The sequence below is a fragment of the Acipenser ruthenus genome, chromosome 9 (assembly GCF_902713425.1).
Source record: "Acipenser ruthenus chromosome 9, fAciRut3.2 maternal haplotype, whole genome shotgun sequence".
NCBI lineage: Eukaryota > Metazoa > Chordata > Actinopteri > Acipenseriformes > Acipenseridae > Acipenser > Acipenser ruthenus.
The window spans coordinates 48,333,742-48,352,816 of NC_081197.1; the positions used below are offsets into that span (position 1 = coordinate 48,333,742).

The 19,075-nt window shown below is 35.6% G+C and overlaps 1 protein-coding gene across 2 annotated transcripts in view; it reads left to right on the top strand.

Moving 5' to 3' along the window:
* The window catches only part of LOC117405785 (cilia- and flagella-associated protein 47-like), a 178,965-nt gene extending 161,111 nt beyond the window's left edge, over positions 1-17,854 (top strand). For both annotated transcript variants that reach the window (XM_059030139.1, XM_059030140.1), the window contains exons 58-64: positions 1,046-1,202; positions 1,600-1,697; positions 4,186-4,350; positions 10,822-10,993; positions 11,912-12,073; positions 13,925-14,093; positions 17,301-17,854. In XM_059030139.1, coding sequence (XP_058886122.1) covers positions 1,046-1,202; positions 1,600-1,697; positions 4,186-4,350; positions 10,822-10,993; positions 11,912-12,073; positions 13,925-14,093; positions 17,301-17,510 — 1,133 coding nt within the window. In that variant the 3' untranslated portion in view covers positions 17,511-17,854. The remainder of the gene's footprint in view (positions 1-1,045; positions 1,203-1,599; positions 1,698-4,185; positions 4,351-10,821; positions 10,994-11,911; positions 12,074-13,924; positions 14,094-17,300) is intronic.
* The last annotated feature ends 1,221 nt before the right edge of the window (positions 17,855-19,075 follow it).

Consider the following 19,075-nt stretch of genomic DNA (forward strand, 5'->3'; position numbering starts at 1 on the left):
CCAAACATTACTTTCTTTACTTTTCTTTCTTAACGTCTTACTTTTGAAAATAATGGCCAAACATCGGAAGGCATTGCAGGTCGGTCGATACAGTATTTGTAATTCTAACACAACGCTCTTAACTTGTTCTGTTACTTTGAAGATTCCTGCACAGATGCAATCCCATCAGTAAACACTCACAGGGCCTGGGCAGGGGGGAGAAGGTGAGCTCAATCGCATGCAGATTCAGTGAGTCAGACCTGAGGGGAGCAGAGAAGCTCTGTGGTTAATGCCAAAAATAATTGCAGATTCCGAATTTTATACAAAATAAATACTTACCTTTGCTTAAACCCTTTACATAAAAACGATGCACAGGCTTGACTATCGATAGTTGTCAAACGATATGTTAAATTGATGCATCGCCTCAGCCTTAACCAAGACTCAATCAAGGATTATTCTGCCCCATGTTCTTCATGCCTTGCATACTGTATATAATCCTTAAGCCATACTGGCTGTCTTGTAGCTCGATGGGGTCAGTATCAGCAACCTCTGTTTGCAATATCCTGGAGTAGAGTTGTGTGGGTCGATTCACTTCTTGATGTGAGACACATTCCGTCAAATGTCCATGACAAAATAAGGGTCATGTATCAAATTCAGGTGATAGCTTGTTGCGTTTTTGTTGTTGAAGTAGACATTTACATTTTTAAAATGATTCATCTATAGAAAACAAAAGAAACTTTCCACACTTAAACACCAACTGCATAATACCTATAAAAAAACAAAGTTCTAAATGTATTGTCCTTGTCAATCTTCTGCCTATGAGCTTCATGTGAAGGCATTTTGTGCAGTGCTGTCATGGTTTGATAGTATATATTTGAAGAAGCTGCAAGAACTTTCTTAAAAGCTGTTAAGATATGCAGATTGGAAATCAGCTTAGCTGTCAAAATGCAGATGGGAGATTCTCAGTCAGAGTGATTTTACAATATTTAAAGTTCAATGCTTATTATGTTTAATATGTACTGTAATCAACATTGATTGTGTTTATTAATTGTATTTTTATTTTTAGGAATTCTTCTGACCCCAAAAGAGAAGATGGACATCCCATTGGTTTTTACACCGGACACTATGAGGCTGTATGAAAGTTTGGTTGTTGTTCGCATTGTAAAGGAAGATGGAGGAAGCTGGGCTTATGATGGGCCAGAACCCGATAGTAAACCAGGAAGGTAAATAGTACTGGAAAAATAGCAGATAAAACATAATGTTATATACTTTTTACATTTAGAAATACTAAAAGAAACACAATAAATTAAATGACACATTTCGACTAGAAGCCTTTTTCAAGATTTCAAGTTTCATTTTTTATAATAATTTTATTTTAGTTGTATAGGCAGGATTTAATAAATGTGCCATTTCCTGTGATTTTAGTGTTTAAAAGGACGGCACAATGGTACACATTAAAAGGCAGTGTCAAATCAGCACCAATTCTTCTGAGTGGTGCGAAAATGAAGTCCTTTGGAATTGTTTTTAAGGGTTATTTCGTAACCTTAAATACTGTACTTTATTATTGTTTCAAAATATAATTGCTTAGAAATTATAATTACATAGTCTTTGTATTCTCAGCATCAGGAGGGCTGGAAACAATGGAAGTATCAAAGAAATTCGATGGGTGTATCCTATTCATGGAATCCCAGAGGCAGTCCTTTCTAGGTCATCACCTGGTAAGTTTTATTAACAGTATTTAATAGGAACATTTTATGGATATGCCTTTTTTGCCATTCTCTGCTGTTAATAATTTAATAGACCTTTACTGCCATAAAAACATAACTTTCCAACATAAAACAAATAATTACACTTTACACCTGCAATAAAGTACATTAAACCTGCCATTCTTTTTAGGCCTACACCATATTCTTTTTCAAGAAGATGAGTGTACCAACATGTCTAGGTTTCAGAAAACCCTCTGAGCAGTGACAATACCTCCTGCTGCAGAGAAGACCCTTTCTGATGGTACACTTGTGGCTGGAATGCACAAGAGGCACTTTGCAGCAAAGAAAGTGGAAGTTTAGGTTCATTCACCCTCCACCATGTCACGGGATCTCATTCAAAGAAACTGCTGACAGACTCTTGTAGTCTCACTTCCTCTTCCACAAGGCCAAGCTTTATCTGTCAAGCTTCTTCATCTGTAACACTGCCTTTGAATCTCCTTCATTGGGCTTCATATCACTATCTAGTGGCTTGTGGTGCAGTGGCAGCACAATGGACAGTGTTGGAACTGTCTCACAGCACAGGATTGTTGTGATTTCTTTCAGAAGTTTCAGACAGACCATTATCTCTTCAGCTAGACTTACGTCTGCATCTGGCAATGTGTGGATCCGAGAGCTGCTATCACTGCACACTGCATCTCCAAAAAGCTCTCAATCATGTCATAGGCACTGTTCCAACGGGTGCAAACATCAGTGATCAGCTTGTGTTTAGGAAGTGCCAACATCTCTGCCTGTCTTTTCAGCATAGAAGTTGCAGTGGTGCATCTGTACAAAATGAAACAATGCATCAAATGCGGACAAGAGTATTTGACACATCTTTAAATTCGAGACACTTTTGTGGTGCAAGATTTATTGTGTGTGTATAGCATTTAAAGTGCATATTGTATCCAAGAACTACTCCAGCACTGTCCATATTGCTGGACAGTCCAATAGGTGGAACTGTAGATATAGGAATACCCCACTCTTTAATGGCATCTTGAATGACACTTGCAATGTTCTCTCCTGCAATATGGAAAAATATGCAAGACGTGTATTAAATATTGTATAAACCCAATGTCAGAAGAAATAAATAAATAATTTTGTAATTGATCTTTCAAAGTGAAGAATTCTTGTCAATAAAAATATAAAAAGACTGACCAGTTGGACCAGCTTATAATACTGGCCCAATATCAAACAAAATGGTTTAACATACATTTACACAAATAATTGATCTGTGAGTGAATGGAAATCTGTGACTAGTTAAAATATCATCAAATTAGTCTGATTTTAGAGTCTGTGTTGTTATATATTTAATTATATAACTACCTGGGTACAATCTAAACAATTTCTATTCATGGTCATGGTAAAATGTACTAATATTAGGCAGATACATACCTTACAGATTATGATCATTATTTCTCATAATTCTCGGATTCAAAATGAATCCAGAGTTCTACAGTGCCTGAATCCTAAATGTGAACCTCCTCACTTCAACACAGTAAATGAACCTTTGTATATGTATAGCAAACGTACATGCAATTTATTACAGAAACAAAAAAATGATGCGTTTTGAAAATTTTTAAAAACTGAAAATTTCAAGCTTTAAATATAGGATATAATAAATCAGTCAAAAGCGCCTGTTTTAACATTAACTATGTGTGTAATTACATTTCTGATGTCAGCCTTTTTATGTTGAAAAAGAGCATTCGGTGTATGCTTGCTGTAATTTATGATACTTTTGGATGAACCCCAAGATGTTGACATTTAGTGATAATGTTGCCAATTTTTACACATTTAGATAATGCATTTTTGTAACAGTATTTTCCAACAAGTGTGAGGATATGATATTTTGTAATCATGAATTAAAAGAAACAAGTTTTAGGAGACTGTGTGGTCCAGTGGTTAAAGAAACAGGCTTGTAACCAAGAGGTCCCTGGTTCAAATCCCACCTCAGCCACTGACTCATTGTGTGACCCTGAGCAAGTCAATTAACCTCCTTGTGTTCTGTCTTTCGGGTGAGACGTAGTTGTAAGTGACTCTGCAGCTGATGCATAGTTCACACACCCTAGTCTCTGTAAGTCGCCTTGGATAAGGGCGTCTGCTAAATAAACAAATAACAATAATAAATAAATAATAACTAAATGCTTATTTTAGGAAATAACAGCTATATTGTGTTTGTTCACAGTAAAGAGCTGTCAGAGGTTCTTTGATGCTTTGTAAGCATTATCTTTCATTTTGGGTGTTTACTTTTTAATGGCACACGATGTTGATAGGAGGATGTTATGTTAGGAAGAGGAAATTTGATTTCCTTCAAACTGGGAGTCATGAATATACAAGACATGGTAACTCTTATTTAGTCATCAAAATATGTTTGCTAAAACACCACCAAGATTAGCCCATAAAAAGTTATGTAAACCCTAGGTTAAATGTTATCTAAAATCTTTCATTTCTGTTGTCTCTCCAGCTGTAATCAGATGTCAGGCCCGAAACAGAATAGAAGAACGAATTGAGGTGCTGCTAACTGGGTCTGTCCCAGGATCCTCTGCTTCTCCAGTAGTGACAGCCAAGCCTGAGAGTCTGATAAATAAGCAGCAACATAGAATACAGACTGAGGTGCACGTCACGGAAGGTAGGGTGTTGTTTTAGTGTACCTCTGGTGGGCTTGGGAGTCTGGGTAATGGATCCTTTCCAGTGGCAAAAAATAAATTGGCTTATTTATATTATCTCCAGGTCAAGCCTAACATGGTGTGTGCATTTCCATGCTCCTTCAGCCCCACTACCTTGTACATTTTCACTGTAATTTTGCAGTTTTCTCATCCTTGCTTTCCCCATGGTTTGCCATGTTTCTTAATATGTTTTACCATTCCTATATGGGCTTACAACACTTTCACATGCTGTATTACAGTATACTTTGTTTTTACAATTGTAAACTTTTATAAGGGCTTCTCCACCTCTGGAGATCGGAAATGCTGATCAGACCCTCGTATTTTTCGACATGTCAAGCAATACCACAGTTTACAAATTGGAAGAAAAACAGGTGTGAGTAATCACGACTGGAAATGAGAAGCCACACATAACTGTAATGCTCTGTGTGATAGCAGACGGCTGCAAACTTGTTCTAAATTAATTACAAATATAAAACAGGAAATAATTGATTGCATAAGTATTCACCCCCTTTGCTATGACACACCTAAATAAGCTCTGGTGCAACCAATTGACTTTAGAAGTCACATAATTAGTTGAATGGAGTCCACCTGTGTGCAATTAAGGTGTTTCACATGATTTCAGGTTAAATACACCTGTCTCTGGGAGGTCCCACAGTTGGTTAGTACATTTCCTAACAAAAACTACATCATGAAGACGAAGGAACATTCAAAGCAAATCCGGAATAAGGTTCTTCAAAAGCACCAATCAGGGGTAGGATATAAGAACATTTCTAAGGCATTGAATATCCCCCGGAGCACAGTTAAGTCCATTATTAAGAAATGGAGAGAATATGGCACAACTGTGAATCTGTCTAGAACAGGCCGCCCTCAAAAACTGAGTATCCAGGCAAGAAGGGCACTAGTCAGGGAGGCCACCAAGAGGCCTATGGCAACTCTAAAGGAGTTACAGTCTTCCACTGCTGAGCTGGGAGACACTGTGCATACGGCAACAATAGCCCGGATGCTTCACAAAACTGGCCTTTATGGGAGAGTGGCAAAAAGAAAGCCATTGTTGAAAAAAACTCACATTAAATCTCGGCTAGAGTTTGCCAGAAGGCATGTGCGAGACTCTGAGACCAAGTGGAAGAAGATTCTATGGTCTGATGAGACCAAAATAGAGCTTTTTGGCCTCAACGCTAAGCGTTATGTTTGGCGCAAGCCTAACACCGCACATCATCCTGAGAACACCATCCCTACCGTGAAGCATGGTGGTGAAAGCATCATGCTATGGGGATGCTTCTCTGCGTCAGGGCCTGGAAAGCTCGTGAAGATAGTGGGCAAAATGGATGCAGCAAAGTACAGGTAAATCCTGGAGGAAAACCTGCTGAAGTCTGCAAGAGACCTGGGACAATGACCCCAAACATACAGCCAAAGCCACACTGGAGTGACTTAAAAATAAAAAGGTCAATGTCCTGGAGTGGCCCAGTCAAAGCCCGGACCTCAATCCAATTGAGAATATGTGGAAAGAGTTGAAAATTGCTGTTCACCAAAGGTCCCCATCCAACTTGACGGAGCTTGAGCAATTTTGCAAAGAAGAATGGGCAAAAATTGCAGTGTCCAGATGTGCAAAGCTGGTAGAGACTTATCCAAATAGACTCATGGCTGTAATTGCTGCCAAAGGTGCCTCTACCAAGTATTGACTCAAGGGGGTGAAAACTTATGCAATCAATTATTTTCTGTTTTGTATTTGTAATTAATTTAGAGCAATTTGTAGATTTTATTTTTCACTTTGACATTATGGACCTTTTTTGTGTTGATCAGTGGCAAAAACTCCTAATTAAATCCATTTTGATTCCATGTTGTAACACAATACAATGTGGAAAAGTCCAAGGGGGGTGAATACTTTTGAGAGCCACTGTATGCAGTCATTGCAGAGCAGTACAGCTAGCCACCAGATCTCAGTACCATACAATCAGGCTGTTCTTAGTGATCTGCATCCTAAGTACACTTTCAAGTCAGACAGTCAAAAAGTTTTCAGATCACAATCAAACACAAAAAAGAGTAATTGACCATGGTGACCTAAATCAAATCACTGTAAGTCAGATTGTGTCTGAACTTGGGAGTTTCCAGATTGCTGTCTCACACAGTTGGAGCTAGCCAACAGTCATGATCTGCATCTAAATAGGATACAGAATATTGTCTCTCTCATAGATCCAAAGCTCAGCTTCATTTTTTAACGTATGATATACTGTCATTTCAATCCTTACAGTCATTCTAAATGGTTTTAATACCAACAGGCATTGCCTGAGCCTATAAAATCCTCTGAAGCAGATGGGGCCAGGAGAGTTGAAAGGTCACAGCATAAATCAGGAAGTACTTAAAAGGAGCTGGGTACTAGGATTCTACAGGTTTAGATGATGGCAGGGAGATTCTAATACAGAGAAAGTTCAACACTGGAGCGACCGTACTCATATAGAATAATTGTAAACTATTAATATTTTATTTTTAAATGTAAAATAAACAAATTAAATTACATTGGCAGCTACTGTATCCTTTAAAAGGCTATTTTTACAACAGTCATAGGTAACCCAGAAAGGACAAGCTGTGCATATTTTTGTCTACTGTAAATCAAGTAGCCCCAATCAGATAATTAAAGAAGATCTCACCTCATGAATGCTATTTGTTTTATTATAGGACAGTAGGACAAAAAAACGAATAAAAGAGCATTCCTAGAATTTTATCTTCCTACAGAAATCACAACTTTTTTTTCAGATTCTCTGAAAAACGTTTTTTTTTTGTTTGTTTTTTTTAAAATAGCACCAGTGATATAAAAGATATCCAGCCTTCCCTGAAAGCACTTTCAGTCATGCTGTTTTGACAGACGCGACTGACGGTAATCAGCCAGGCACTCTGCATGCAGCACATCTATCGATGGACAAGTTGATTGCATAAAGCGTGAAAATTAATTTTATTGAGCCAAGAAACTATTAAAGGTCAAGCAGTGGTGCATTTTAATAAATTCATTCCCCATATTTAGCATTTTTGTTTTAAATATACTTTATTTTCCTTACATTGCATTGTTATATGAACAGAACACTCACAAGTGCTGTAGTTATTTTACTCATGAGGATGCTGCATGCAAGAAAAAGAAAAAGAAAAAAAAAAGAAAAAAGAAAAACATTTTTAAACTGGTTTGAGGTCCTTCATTAATTACAGGAATAATTGGGCAGATGACTTCATGGCACAGCTAGTATCTTTCTGCTCCTAACACTCTCTGGAATGTTGCTATACTCTGTTGGGGCTTAACCTACTCCATTACTTTTGTCTACCCCATCCATTTGTGGGTTGTTCAATATATTTTAACTTGAAGTCCCAGGTTTAACAGAATGGAATTGGGTTCCTACTATCACATAACCGTGATAAGGTCACTGTCAAATAAATGTGTGAAATATTTCCAGGCACATTGTTTTCGCTGCAAGAGCCTCGTGACAGCTTCTCATTAGTGCTGCAAATTGCAGAGATGTAAAAGCAAGTATGGACACTGCTTTGTGAGATAACATTTCATAACTCATTCTTTGCTGCAAAGCTAATGCTGTGTATTGTCCAATCGATACTGGGGAAAAAGCAAGGGAATTTTTTAAATGTTATATTATATTATATAGATTTTCCTTAGTGTAATTTTTCCAACTCTCACGAATCAATTCTGTGAAAAGATAATTAATTCTCATCTATTTTTATTTCTCTTTTTTTTTATCAATTAAACCTGTGCAGCTAACACCTTCATGCAGTTTATGTGATGAATGCAATTATTTTTTAGTCCCTGTGAAAGGTGCTCAATTACCAGCATTGTGACTGAAGTTCTCTCTATTTTTTCAAAGACCAGGAATAAACTCAATGTGAGTTTCCTTAGAGGGAACACTCTCTTTTGAGACTGCCCCTGCAGGATTGCTTTAATGGTCTAAGTTGTGTATGTAAATAAGCCCATATTTCTAGGCTCATTTGTGGATCCTGTTCCAGAAAGATCCCATTCATTTTGTGCCATTCATTTCCCTACCAGTTTTTTTTTTAATCTAAGTTGTGTCATTGCTTATCAACGTGTTCATATGCTGAATTTGTGTTGTGTTTCTTTTTTTATCCTAGTGCCCAGTTTGTTTCATCGACAAATTGGCAAAACTTACCATAAATGATATTCTTGCAGTAACAGCTTATTATCTTTGAATCAGAATTCCACTGTACACTTTCCAATGTTGAATGCAGTTTAGTTCAGGAAGTACTGCAGTGTTGTGTGCACACCCTCAAATTGGTGTTTCTAGAGATTGTTCTTGCCAATACTCTGATACTCTTGCCAGTAATGTGACAATCAGGGTTTAATGGCAAGGTTACCGATGCCTTTGGCTATCTATAAATAGTGAAATATATGTTGCTTTTGTCTCTTTTTATGTGATTTATTTTACCTCATTCTAAGTAGGCTAAGTCTCCTGTTATCCCACATGTAATTAATGACTAGTTCCCTTGGTATATAATTAATGACTAGTTCCCTTGGTAAAGATATAGTGAAAGCGCATTCATGTATGTTCTGGTGTCGCATTATTGTGCTGGAACTTGCTATGAATTCTTAACAAACATTCTTTCTGATTCTAAGCCATTATAATGTAGTGGATACCACAGTACATAACAAATGTCATGGTGACCTAGCTATTAAGGAATACCTCCCAAAAGAACACTTAGCATAAGAGAACACCCATGTGGTGAAACAGATTTTTCCCATTGTAAATGCTCCGGCTAAAGGAACAGGAACTTTGCTTAAAAGAACACCTTCTTGGCACTGATAGCGATTTGTTCACAATGGAATCTGTTTTGTAACCTGATAACTCATCATTATCAAACTTAAATTAAAATGGTTTATTCAGTCTTTTCAAAAGCAACTTGTCATCATGACATTGTCTTGAGGCACACTGATTGGTTTATTAAACCTTTCCAGAACCGCCGTCATATCATTGAATTGTTTTGTATTCTGATTTCCACGAGTGCACCTCGTTGGAAATTGTTTGAGCTCTTGAAAAAAAACCTGAATCAGACACAAGTCGCCAAACAATTTGGTGTTTCCCGTTCTGTTAAATAATGTCCATGTCTTGTATATTGCTGCTGCATTTTGTAACGTGTGTAGGGGTGCTGTGTTAATTTAGTTTGACAGTTTATTAACGGTAGTTTATCTGTTGCTTTATTATTATAGTTTATTAACATACACTTGCCTATTTCTTTTCTTACTTATTCTGTTCATTTCATATGTTGATGCACGTGTGTCATGACAAGTAATATGTATTTATCGATTCATATTGTGTCTGGTGCCTAACTCCGTCTTAGAGAACACTTGGGCTATAAGAACACTTTGCTTGCTTCCCGAGGGGTGTCAGTACCCTGAGACTACTGTACATAATATTGTTACTACAGTAAATAAATATACATTTTCTTTCAGTCCATTAGGTAAAATGGAGAGTTGAGTTTATCATAAGTTATCATAGTATAATTACCACGTTGCTTTTTTTTTAAAAACTGTGGTTAAACTATGCACCTTTTTGATGATTATAAAGTTGTAATATAGTGTCATTTATTTTTATCTAATACCGTCTGCGATTGCACAGCATAAAACCATGTAAGATCTTATGTATTTATTTATTTTTTGTTAAAAGTAAAAAGCTAGATTCGTTTTTATTGTTTCATAATACCGTACAAACAGGAGTATGACCAACATTTCCAGGACCCAATAATTTAGACGCTGCGTCAAAACCAGTATATGATTTGATGCAAACAAAATACCAAGATTGATCATTTCAGTCTTTGTAAAAACACATTCAAGTTTGCAAGAGCACACACATAAAATAACACAGAAATAATATTTTTTTAGCAAAATTTGCAATATGGGACATAGGCGATGTTTAATATAAATAAAATAAATGAATAAATGAATGAATATAAAAATCATTGTGCAATGTGTAGCCTCCCATTTTTTGCGAAAGGAACGAAAAGAAGGCTTTTAACTTTTACTACTTTATCAGCATCAGGCATCTCCCTGTTTAAATGGCTAGTAATGTAATGTCATAAATGTCATGTAATAAAAGAGTAAGGCACATACAAATACTGGAAGTACGACATAATCCTTACAGTGTTTGTCATCTACCGATTCACTCCAAATAAGTTTTGGAAATTATTTTCGTCTTCATTCCCTATGATTTATGACCAAAATATGAAAAAAATGTATATTATGTTGAAAAAGATATTCCAACAATACGTATAGCAGAGGAGACAGCAATGGTTAGCAGTGTGTTAATTGTAACCTTACCATATGTTACAGAAGATAATTTTTAAAAAACTGCCCTTTATTCAAAATGTGTTGTTTCATTTTGTCAGAGTGTGTTAAAGTTTGCACTTCATCTGGTTTGTTTGGGGTTGTTTAGGACTTGCAACTACAGAGGAGTTCCTGTATGATATACAGTTCGAGTCTGATGAAGACAAAGCTCAGCTGGAGTCCTCCGTGGCTCTTTGTCTCCTGTCTAAAGAGCGGGACACACATACTGGAATTGTGACATTGATCTTCAATATCATATTCGCTCCCTATAAACCACTCAGGTAATTGCATGCCCCAGGTTGTTGAGTGTTAATAACTTTGAAATTTGGAAAAGGAAGGCATCTCATAAAAAGCTAAGGGACACAGTTGTGCCAAAACCTGCATGTTTTTTTTCATAACTTACTAATACCCAAAGGACAATATAGTTTCGGTATGACTTCATGTCTTTTCTGTGTGTTTGAAAACTAACAGGGGTGGTACTTATAAGTTCTTGATGGAATGGTAACTATTTGTATTTATTTTAATTCAAATCTGTGTATGATGATTTATATCTAAATCTACTCTGTTTTTGACATGTGAATGTGGTATTTCTGCAGGCTTCTGTGTCAACAGAAATCCCTCTTAACCGCAGTAAGCTGTGCTCTGTGTTTCAAGAAACATTTTATTGCACTGAAGCCTGCTGCAGTATGACTTTAAGATGTCAAACTGAAGATGTTTTCAGAAGTAATTGCTTCTCTAGACAAGTTGGTCATTAAGCAGTCCATGCAATCTCGCCTATGGCTGCCAACTACAGTAACCTTAATAACACATTTAAAGAATTGAAAATGTGCTACAATTTAAAATAATGTCCAAAAATTCACATGAATTCCAGTGTCCTGGCTGCTGTTCTTGTGGTGATCCACTTAAATTGATTTAGAATTTGTGCCCTTTTTTTTTAACAATGTCTTCAGGACTAGAACACCATTAGAAAATAACTTATGAAATAAATTGAAATGTATATGAATTTGTTGCCATTATTTTCAAGTGTTTTCGAAAAATATTTTGCGTGATGTCTAGTCTGTGAGAAGCTTATAGAGGAATGCTCTATTAACATATTTTTCAGCCCTAGCAGTTAAGAGTACCTAGTGATTTATTGCTTCCCTATAATTTCAGCCTGCTTAATCGACCAGTGTTTAAAATCTATTTTCTGTTGCTGTCAGGTGTTCAGCATTTCTTGCAGTACGATGTGCTACAGGAGGAATATGGAAATTTCCAATACAGCTTGTCTCTACAGAGCCAGAAGTAGATGATGTCATCAATATCGAAGCTGTCGGGTTAAATAAGGTGTCAATGGTTGGATTTAGGCTCACAAGTCAAACAAGGTAAGTTTAACAAAGAAGAAAGAAGCACCCCTCCTATGGAATACTAATATCTCTACCAGAACCTTGTAAAATAATAAACCAAATTACTGGGCCTTAAATGTATTTGTTATCAGTTTTCCAAAATCATTGTGTGTGAGACATGTTGTGGTTCACATTTCAGTTCTTTAAAGTCAAAGTTGTACTACGGTTTTGGTTTGAAGGCTAAAGGCTGCTAGTAAAGATTACCCTTCGACAACCATTGGGATGAATAAATGCTGAACAACTGGGTGGACATTATCCCTGAATAGACAATCTCTTCAAAAGCTGTGTACAAGGAAGAATGTAATGGGCAAGTGCAGTGGTTCCCCAAATTATTCAATTTACTTTAAGTGCAGATTTAATCTGAAGATGACCAGACCCAGGGATACCAAAATCATCTAATCTATTTAAAATCCCTAGAGGCAAAACAAGTGTTTCTTGTTTTTTTATATGGTCTTAACAATGCTAATTATTAACTATTCTTGTTAATATTAACATACACAATATTGTTGCCTTACTGGTTATTACACTATCTATATAGGTGCATTTAGAAAACGGGTGTTGCTAGCAATATTTATTAATGTTTTATTTTACATGTTTTTTGTGCATGAACCTGCTCTCTTCCTGGAGTCGGAAATTGTTTTTGATGAACATTGACAAATAGAAACCCAACAGGGAGTCTAGTACAACATCAACAACATGATTTATTTGCAGCAGGACTGAAGAAATTAAACCGTTGTATCACTTATCATGATCTGTATACCTGCTACAGTAGTTGTAAGGTAAAATGACACCCAGTGGGATGCTTTTATATGCCCGAGAAAACTATCAAGTGTTTTTTAGTGTCATTTTTATTTGATATATGTTCTCAGAAGATATCAAGGCATCTTTGGAGTGATCTGCAGGAAATGTTATTGAACATAAAAAAGTTAAGAAAATGCAAACAAAAATATAAATAAATAAATACAAATGTTTAGCAGATGAATGCATTAAATCAGCATTTCAACCACTTAAACAAACGAGTAATCTGAATCAGTTTACTGGCTATTTTTAAGATAAATTGATATATTTTTAATTGAGAAATGCTAAAAGTTCATAGATAAAACATATACAAATAAATTACCTGACTTCCATGTCGTGGTTATTGGGACTAGTAAAAGTATTGTGTAGTTTTGATCTTGCCAACAATAACATTAAAAACATGAATTTTGACAAAACCTGTTTACAACTTAGAGTCTTAGCTCTTCACTTAGTCCTTGACTATATGGTGCATCATCATTAAATGTATATGTAAACTTTGGAGTGTATATTATACTTAAGTGCTTTATAGATTAAGCACACTATTCACTACTATTGCTATTCTGAAACTTTAGCTAGTTATTGCAAAACCACCTTTCACCTGTGATTCTATCGATATGGGCAGAGTTCCGCGATTTCTATACAGTGTATACATAAAGTTTCTTTTTGATGCTAGAAAGAATGGCCTTATATAAGTAAAATCTATTGTTTCACTTAATGTTAAATTAGGTTTTTTAGGACAACACTAACAAAAAAATACAGTAAACTGCATTTGTGAGACACAAAATGGCACTGCCATGTCTGAATACAGGTTTGAATTAAGGAATTCAAATGAATAAGGAGCAGTCAAGAAAATAATTTAATCAAGAACAATAGCTATTCTGATTAATTAGCTTTCACAATAAGACCAATCTATGGTAGTTAAAGCAAAACCAGTTTTCTTGCAAATAACTCTATCACCATTTTCTCAGAAAAGATTTGGTAGTAGAGGGTTAGAATCCATAACATCCTAACATGTGGCTTCTCTTTTTCTAGGTACGTGGAGCCGTTCACTGCTTATTTCCTTCCCGGCAGTGGCTCGGAATTTGAAGTATCGCCTCAATCAGGAGAGCTGCTTCCCATCCACAGTGCTGGGACCCTCATTACTGTTAGCTTTTCCCCAAGCATGTACAGCAAGAAACACAGAGCAACGTTGGTAATACAAGTAAGTAAATGAAAGAACATATATTAGATATGTGCCTTTAGGTGTCTAGGTTTCTTGCAGCCATTGCCTATTTATCTCCTGCGAGAAAAGGGGTATGTCAACCAAAAGGGTATCAGACTACAGGCAATTACTCCTCAGTTAATCTCTTGAGAAAAAAAAAAGTATTTGTATTAAATGAAGAAATTAGAAGAAAAGTGTACCGAGGCATGCATTGCAGTGCCATGAATATTTATCTATTTTTAAAAATCTATTTTAGGTTTTTCATCAATTTCTAGTCCCTATTACATCTGTGTTCAATTATTTGTGGCATCAAAATTACTATTATAGACCCCTTTTTCTGGGAGGATAAAAAACAGTTTTGTTAAAACACATTTTCATAATTTAAACTGTATATCACTGCATTCATTTTCATCTAAGCTTGTGTATTATTTTTATTTTTTTGTATGTAACCTTAAGTAAAAAGCAGGATTACTACAATACTGTACGTTTTCACTGCCAATGCTAAAACAATGAAGAATTGCTATTTTTGAATACAATGCACAAGATTGTGTACTGTAGGCAAACCAGGTATTGTTGTAACGTTTGGACCATTATGTTGTTATGTATCATAGTCTAAACCAGGCTTATTGTGATGCATGCTGTTAGCTGGAACAACATCTGTATTTCTCTGTTATCATACTGTAGCGAAGCATTCATCAGAATAGATCTATCTTAAGTATGCCCGTCACATACCTTGAGTACTGTAAACATGTCATAGATTATATTTCACCATCTTTAGGTTTCAAAAACTATTTAATTTATTTACAGTGACAGTCTTTTAAAGATTAAAAAATGAATCAATCTGTAGCTTATGTCAGCACATCACTGTGACAGTAGCTGTAGAGTGCAATGTCTTTGTCATTTTGTGCCCCTATCCAGCTGCAGTAGAGTGGGGGCATCGTAGAGAATACAGTACCTGTATGAAAATATCCCTTAATAAAAAGCATGGTAAACTGTAAAGCATAACGAAAGCATGGTAAAGCTTGGTAAAGTTGTAACATTGTTACAACAGCTGTTAACATTGTAAAGTCCGGAGAGGCTTTAATAATGGTATAGTTTCACATTTTTGAACAAAATAAATTGGTTAACTAAAAGTAATTACATTGGGCTTGCCTCTTAGAGACTATTTTTTGTATTTATTTGTTTTAATGGATGCGGAAGCAGCTATCTTGTTTGTTTCTGTCCGTGTTATGTCAGTGGTGAAGGGACCTTTTTTTCCAGCTTCTATTGGCCTCTCTCAGCCATTGAAAGCTTTTCTCGGCTTTTTTCCAGAGAAAACATGAGTAGGGACCTGTGTATGACGCCTTTTTGATGATCGGACTAGAAAGGAAAAATTGTAATGTCGGACCTGGTCCGACATAGGACCACAAAGGATTAAATGTTGTGGTATTATTTGTATTGATCAGTCAGGACTTGCTGCCATGTATTGAAGTTTGATTCCTCAAGTGAACGGTTTTCTGGCATTTCTATTGTTTCAATGAGCCTCCTGATAGCCCATCAATCAGCCTTGACAGCTCACGGCGTCTGTCTGCACTCTGGTTACTACAAGTCACTCGTTTTTCTAAGAAATTCATTGTTACCCCAATACACATTGAAAATTGATCGCGGAAGACGCAGGACAGCAAAGCAGTGTTTGGAATTACTGCAAATTCTACCAAATAATGATTCTGATGCCGCAGAATCATTAAAGGATGTTATGCATCAGTAACCATATTAGAGTAGTTATTAGTTGCCTGTACTTAACTTAGATCTTGTAGCTAATATTTGAATAGCCAGGAAAAGGTATGTCATTACCTTCCATCAAAGTTTCATTTTAATAACTGTTAATAGCTGTCCTAGTGGTAAATTAGATTTTCTCATATTCTTTCTTGCTCTCCTTCACACTCATAATAAACAGCCATTTTGTAATGTGTTCTGACATCTTACCTGACACCTCTGTTAACAGTAGGGTGTTCTGCCAAGTGTGAAAAAAGTGCTGTTTTAAAAAGTTTTAATAAAAATGCCAGTACTTTTCCACTTAATATACTGAAGTAATGAAACAATGTAAATAAAGGTTGTTTTTCTATTTTGTTCAAATATTTTTTATACTATACTTGCAACTGCACGTTATATTTCACTTTTTCTAGAGCAAAAGTGTTTGGACAAACCCAAAAAGAATACTAGACATAGGCTTTTTAGAACACTATGATTACAATTCCTGAAGGAAGCTCCTTCAGCCCTCATACTGTAGCTACTGGTACCCTACTAATGGTGTTGCATCCAGTTTCACAGACAGTTACAAGTGTTATGAGAAGTAGTACTTTATTACATAAAAAATAAAAAATAAACAATAATGAGATATTCCCTTAGGTCTGTTTTTTAACTGTGTTTAATTTTTACCAAGTTCCCCTGGGCCTGATTTTAACTCTTATTTAATTACTGGTCAGATCCAACAGGGCTGACTTTTTACTGTGTAAATCACTGCCCAGTTCCCATGGGCCTGGTGTTAATAAATTACATAACTGTTCCCTGGAGCTTGGCTTTATATTGTGAGGAGGAAACACAATGCTTTCATTTGGCAGCATTGAGACGAAAGGAAATATAATTCCCAGGTGAAAATCTTAGCAAAGGCAACTTTTTCCAAATTGTATTGTTGTTGATAAAAAAAGAAAAGTCAGTGTAATACTAGATTTGACCAACAGTGAAATGTCATATATTTTTATAAATCTAAAATCTTTTTTTCAGGTATAGACCTGTAATTATGCAATATTGTAATATGTTTGTCCTACTAGTAACTTCTTTTAAAATAACATAACTGCATAAGTTAAAAAATATACCAGACTATAGTTTCATAATTAAATTAGTTTGGCTCATCAGGCCAATATCTAGTTTATAAATCAGTGATTGATAATATCAAAGAGCATGTTTCAATACCGACGAAGCTTACAATATTTTAGTTTGAATATATTGGTCTATTTAACCTTGAACCTATACAGTGGGTTAACCGTGAGGTCAGACTGCTTTGTGACTTCTTTATTCAGTCTGTTCAACTGCTTTTCTAATTACAACACATTATGTTAAGTGGCTTTTAGCAGCTACTATATTGCCGTATGAGGCACTATAGAAAACAAATGCTGCTGTACTGTTCAATGAGCTCAGTACACTTCTCTATAATTCCTCTGTTTACAGACTGGTGACATGCAGTGGATGTACGATATCAATGGGGTGCAGCCACAGTACATACCGCCCACCTCTCAGTCTTCAAGAATTGTTTCTTCAGGGGTAGTGAGAGCGACTGCAGTGCAACAGCGCAACTTCATCCGTGAAAACCTGCAGCTGACCACCACCTCAGTGTCCTCCCCCATCAAAGGGTGTCCTCTGGTCCTAAGAACTAAATAAAATGGAATGTAGTGCCTCTGTCTCTGGTTTAATGCTTTTAGTATTGTAAGGATTTCACTTCACAGAGTGTTTGTTATGCCTTGGGTCTTTTTAAAAGTATAATCATGGGACTACCCTTAGAAAAGTTCACCATAGTAAAAGCATAGGAAAGCATTATAGAGCATTGTGAAAGTGTGGTAAAGAAATGGAGAGAATTGTAAAGCTCACACCATGGTAAATACATTGTATAACCAAGCAGATTTACTGTGGTAATCTTTTACAAGGGTATGTTTAACACTATTTGTTAATAATAATCTGCACATTCTTATGACATGGAAAATATTTCCGTCATCTAAAAACTTTTTGACAAATTATATATTTATATATATATATATATATATATATATATATATATATATATATATATATATATATATATATATATATATATATATATATAAAGCGATAGTGCCCGTCGATGATGGCTCTACTGTGTGATAGTTGACCGCGACAGGAGTTATGCGTACTGAGCCGAAGGCGAGGGCGCTAATGAAAGTCAAGGTCAACTATCACACGGTAGAGCTACCATCGAGAGGGCACTATCGCTATTAGAAAATGCTTTTTACCATTATTTTCTTTAAAAAAAAACACCTTAAAACCTTGATTTATCTTGAACTTGTATTGATTCGTCAGGTACCTTTCCGGTGAGTAAAGATATTCTAAGAAAATAGTCCCGAACAGTTTTTATTTAGTAAATCGATTTTAATTTTTTTATTACACTTGTTAGGGTTTTAAAACCCTATTTATAATCTGGGCATTGCCTGAAAAAAGGAGCAAAATACGAATATTCATTGCAAGACTCAAATGCACGAAGTAATAACAAAAAAAACCCACGTACAAATACAGTAAAAGGCAACCCTGTTAATATCAGAAAACAAGTTTGGCTTACTTTCAGCACACTCAAAAAAGCTTCACAACTGGTTTTAAAATGAATAACGTCATTACGGAATTACGTGTACATTAAAATAAATTAAATTCAGTTTTCTTATCATTCATCCTGAGCCTCAGTGTCTCTTCATCGCTGTTGAAAAACAAATTGGTAAGCTCGCTGTACAGCCATGTGTGTGTATTGGCTGGAACACTCAGTATGACACGCATTATATTATTATTCATAACCTGCATTTAAAAGAGTCCCTGTGTTTATTTACCATATTTCCCAGAAGCCCCGGCGCTTATTAGAGACTTGCAATTATTTTAAATTTTACGGTATATATATATATATATATATATATATATATATATATATATATATATATATATATATATATATATATATTTCAAGAGGCATTTTCTGACATTTTAAATTTGGCAATCACTTTCCTCTGGGTAATACACAATCATTAGTCTGCTTTTACTTTGGAAGCAATTACAAATTAATCAGAAAGTGTATCTTAAATTTAATTTTGAATTCCATTGTCCTATTATTCCATTGTTCCATTATCTGAAGGGATGATAAAACCACTCATGAAAACCACCATTTAGAAAGTGCCAGACCTGAAATGATGCCATGTCTTGGCCTTTGCATT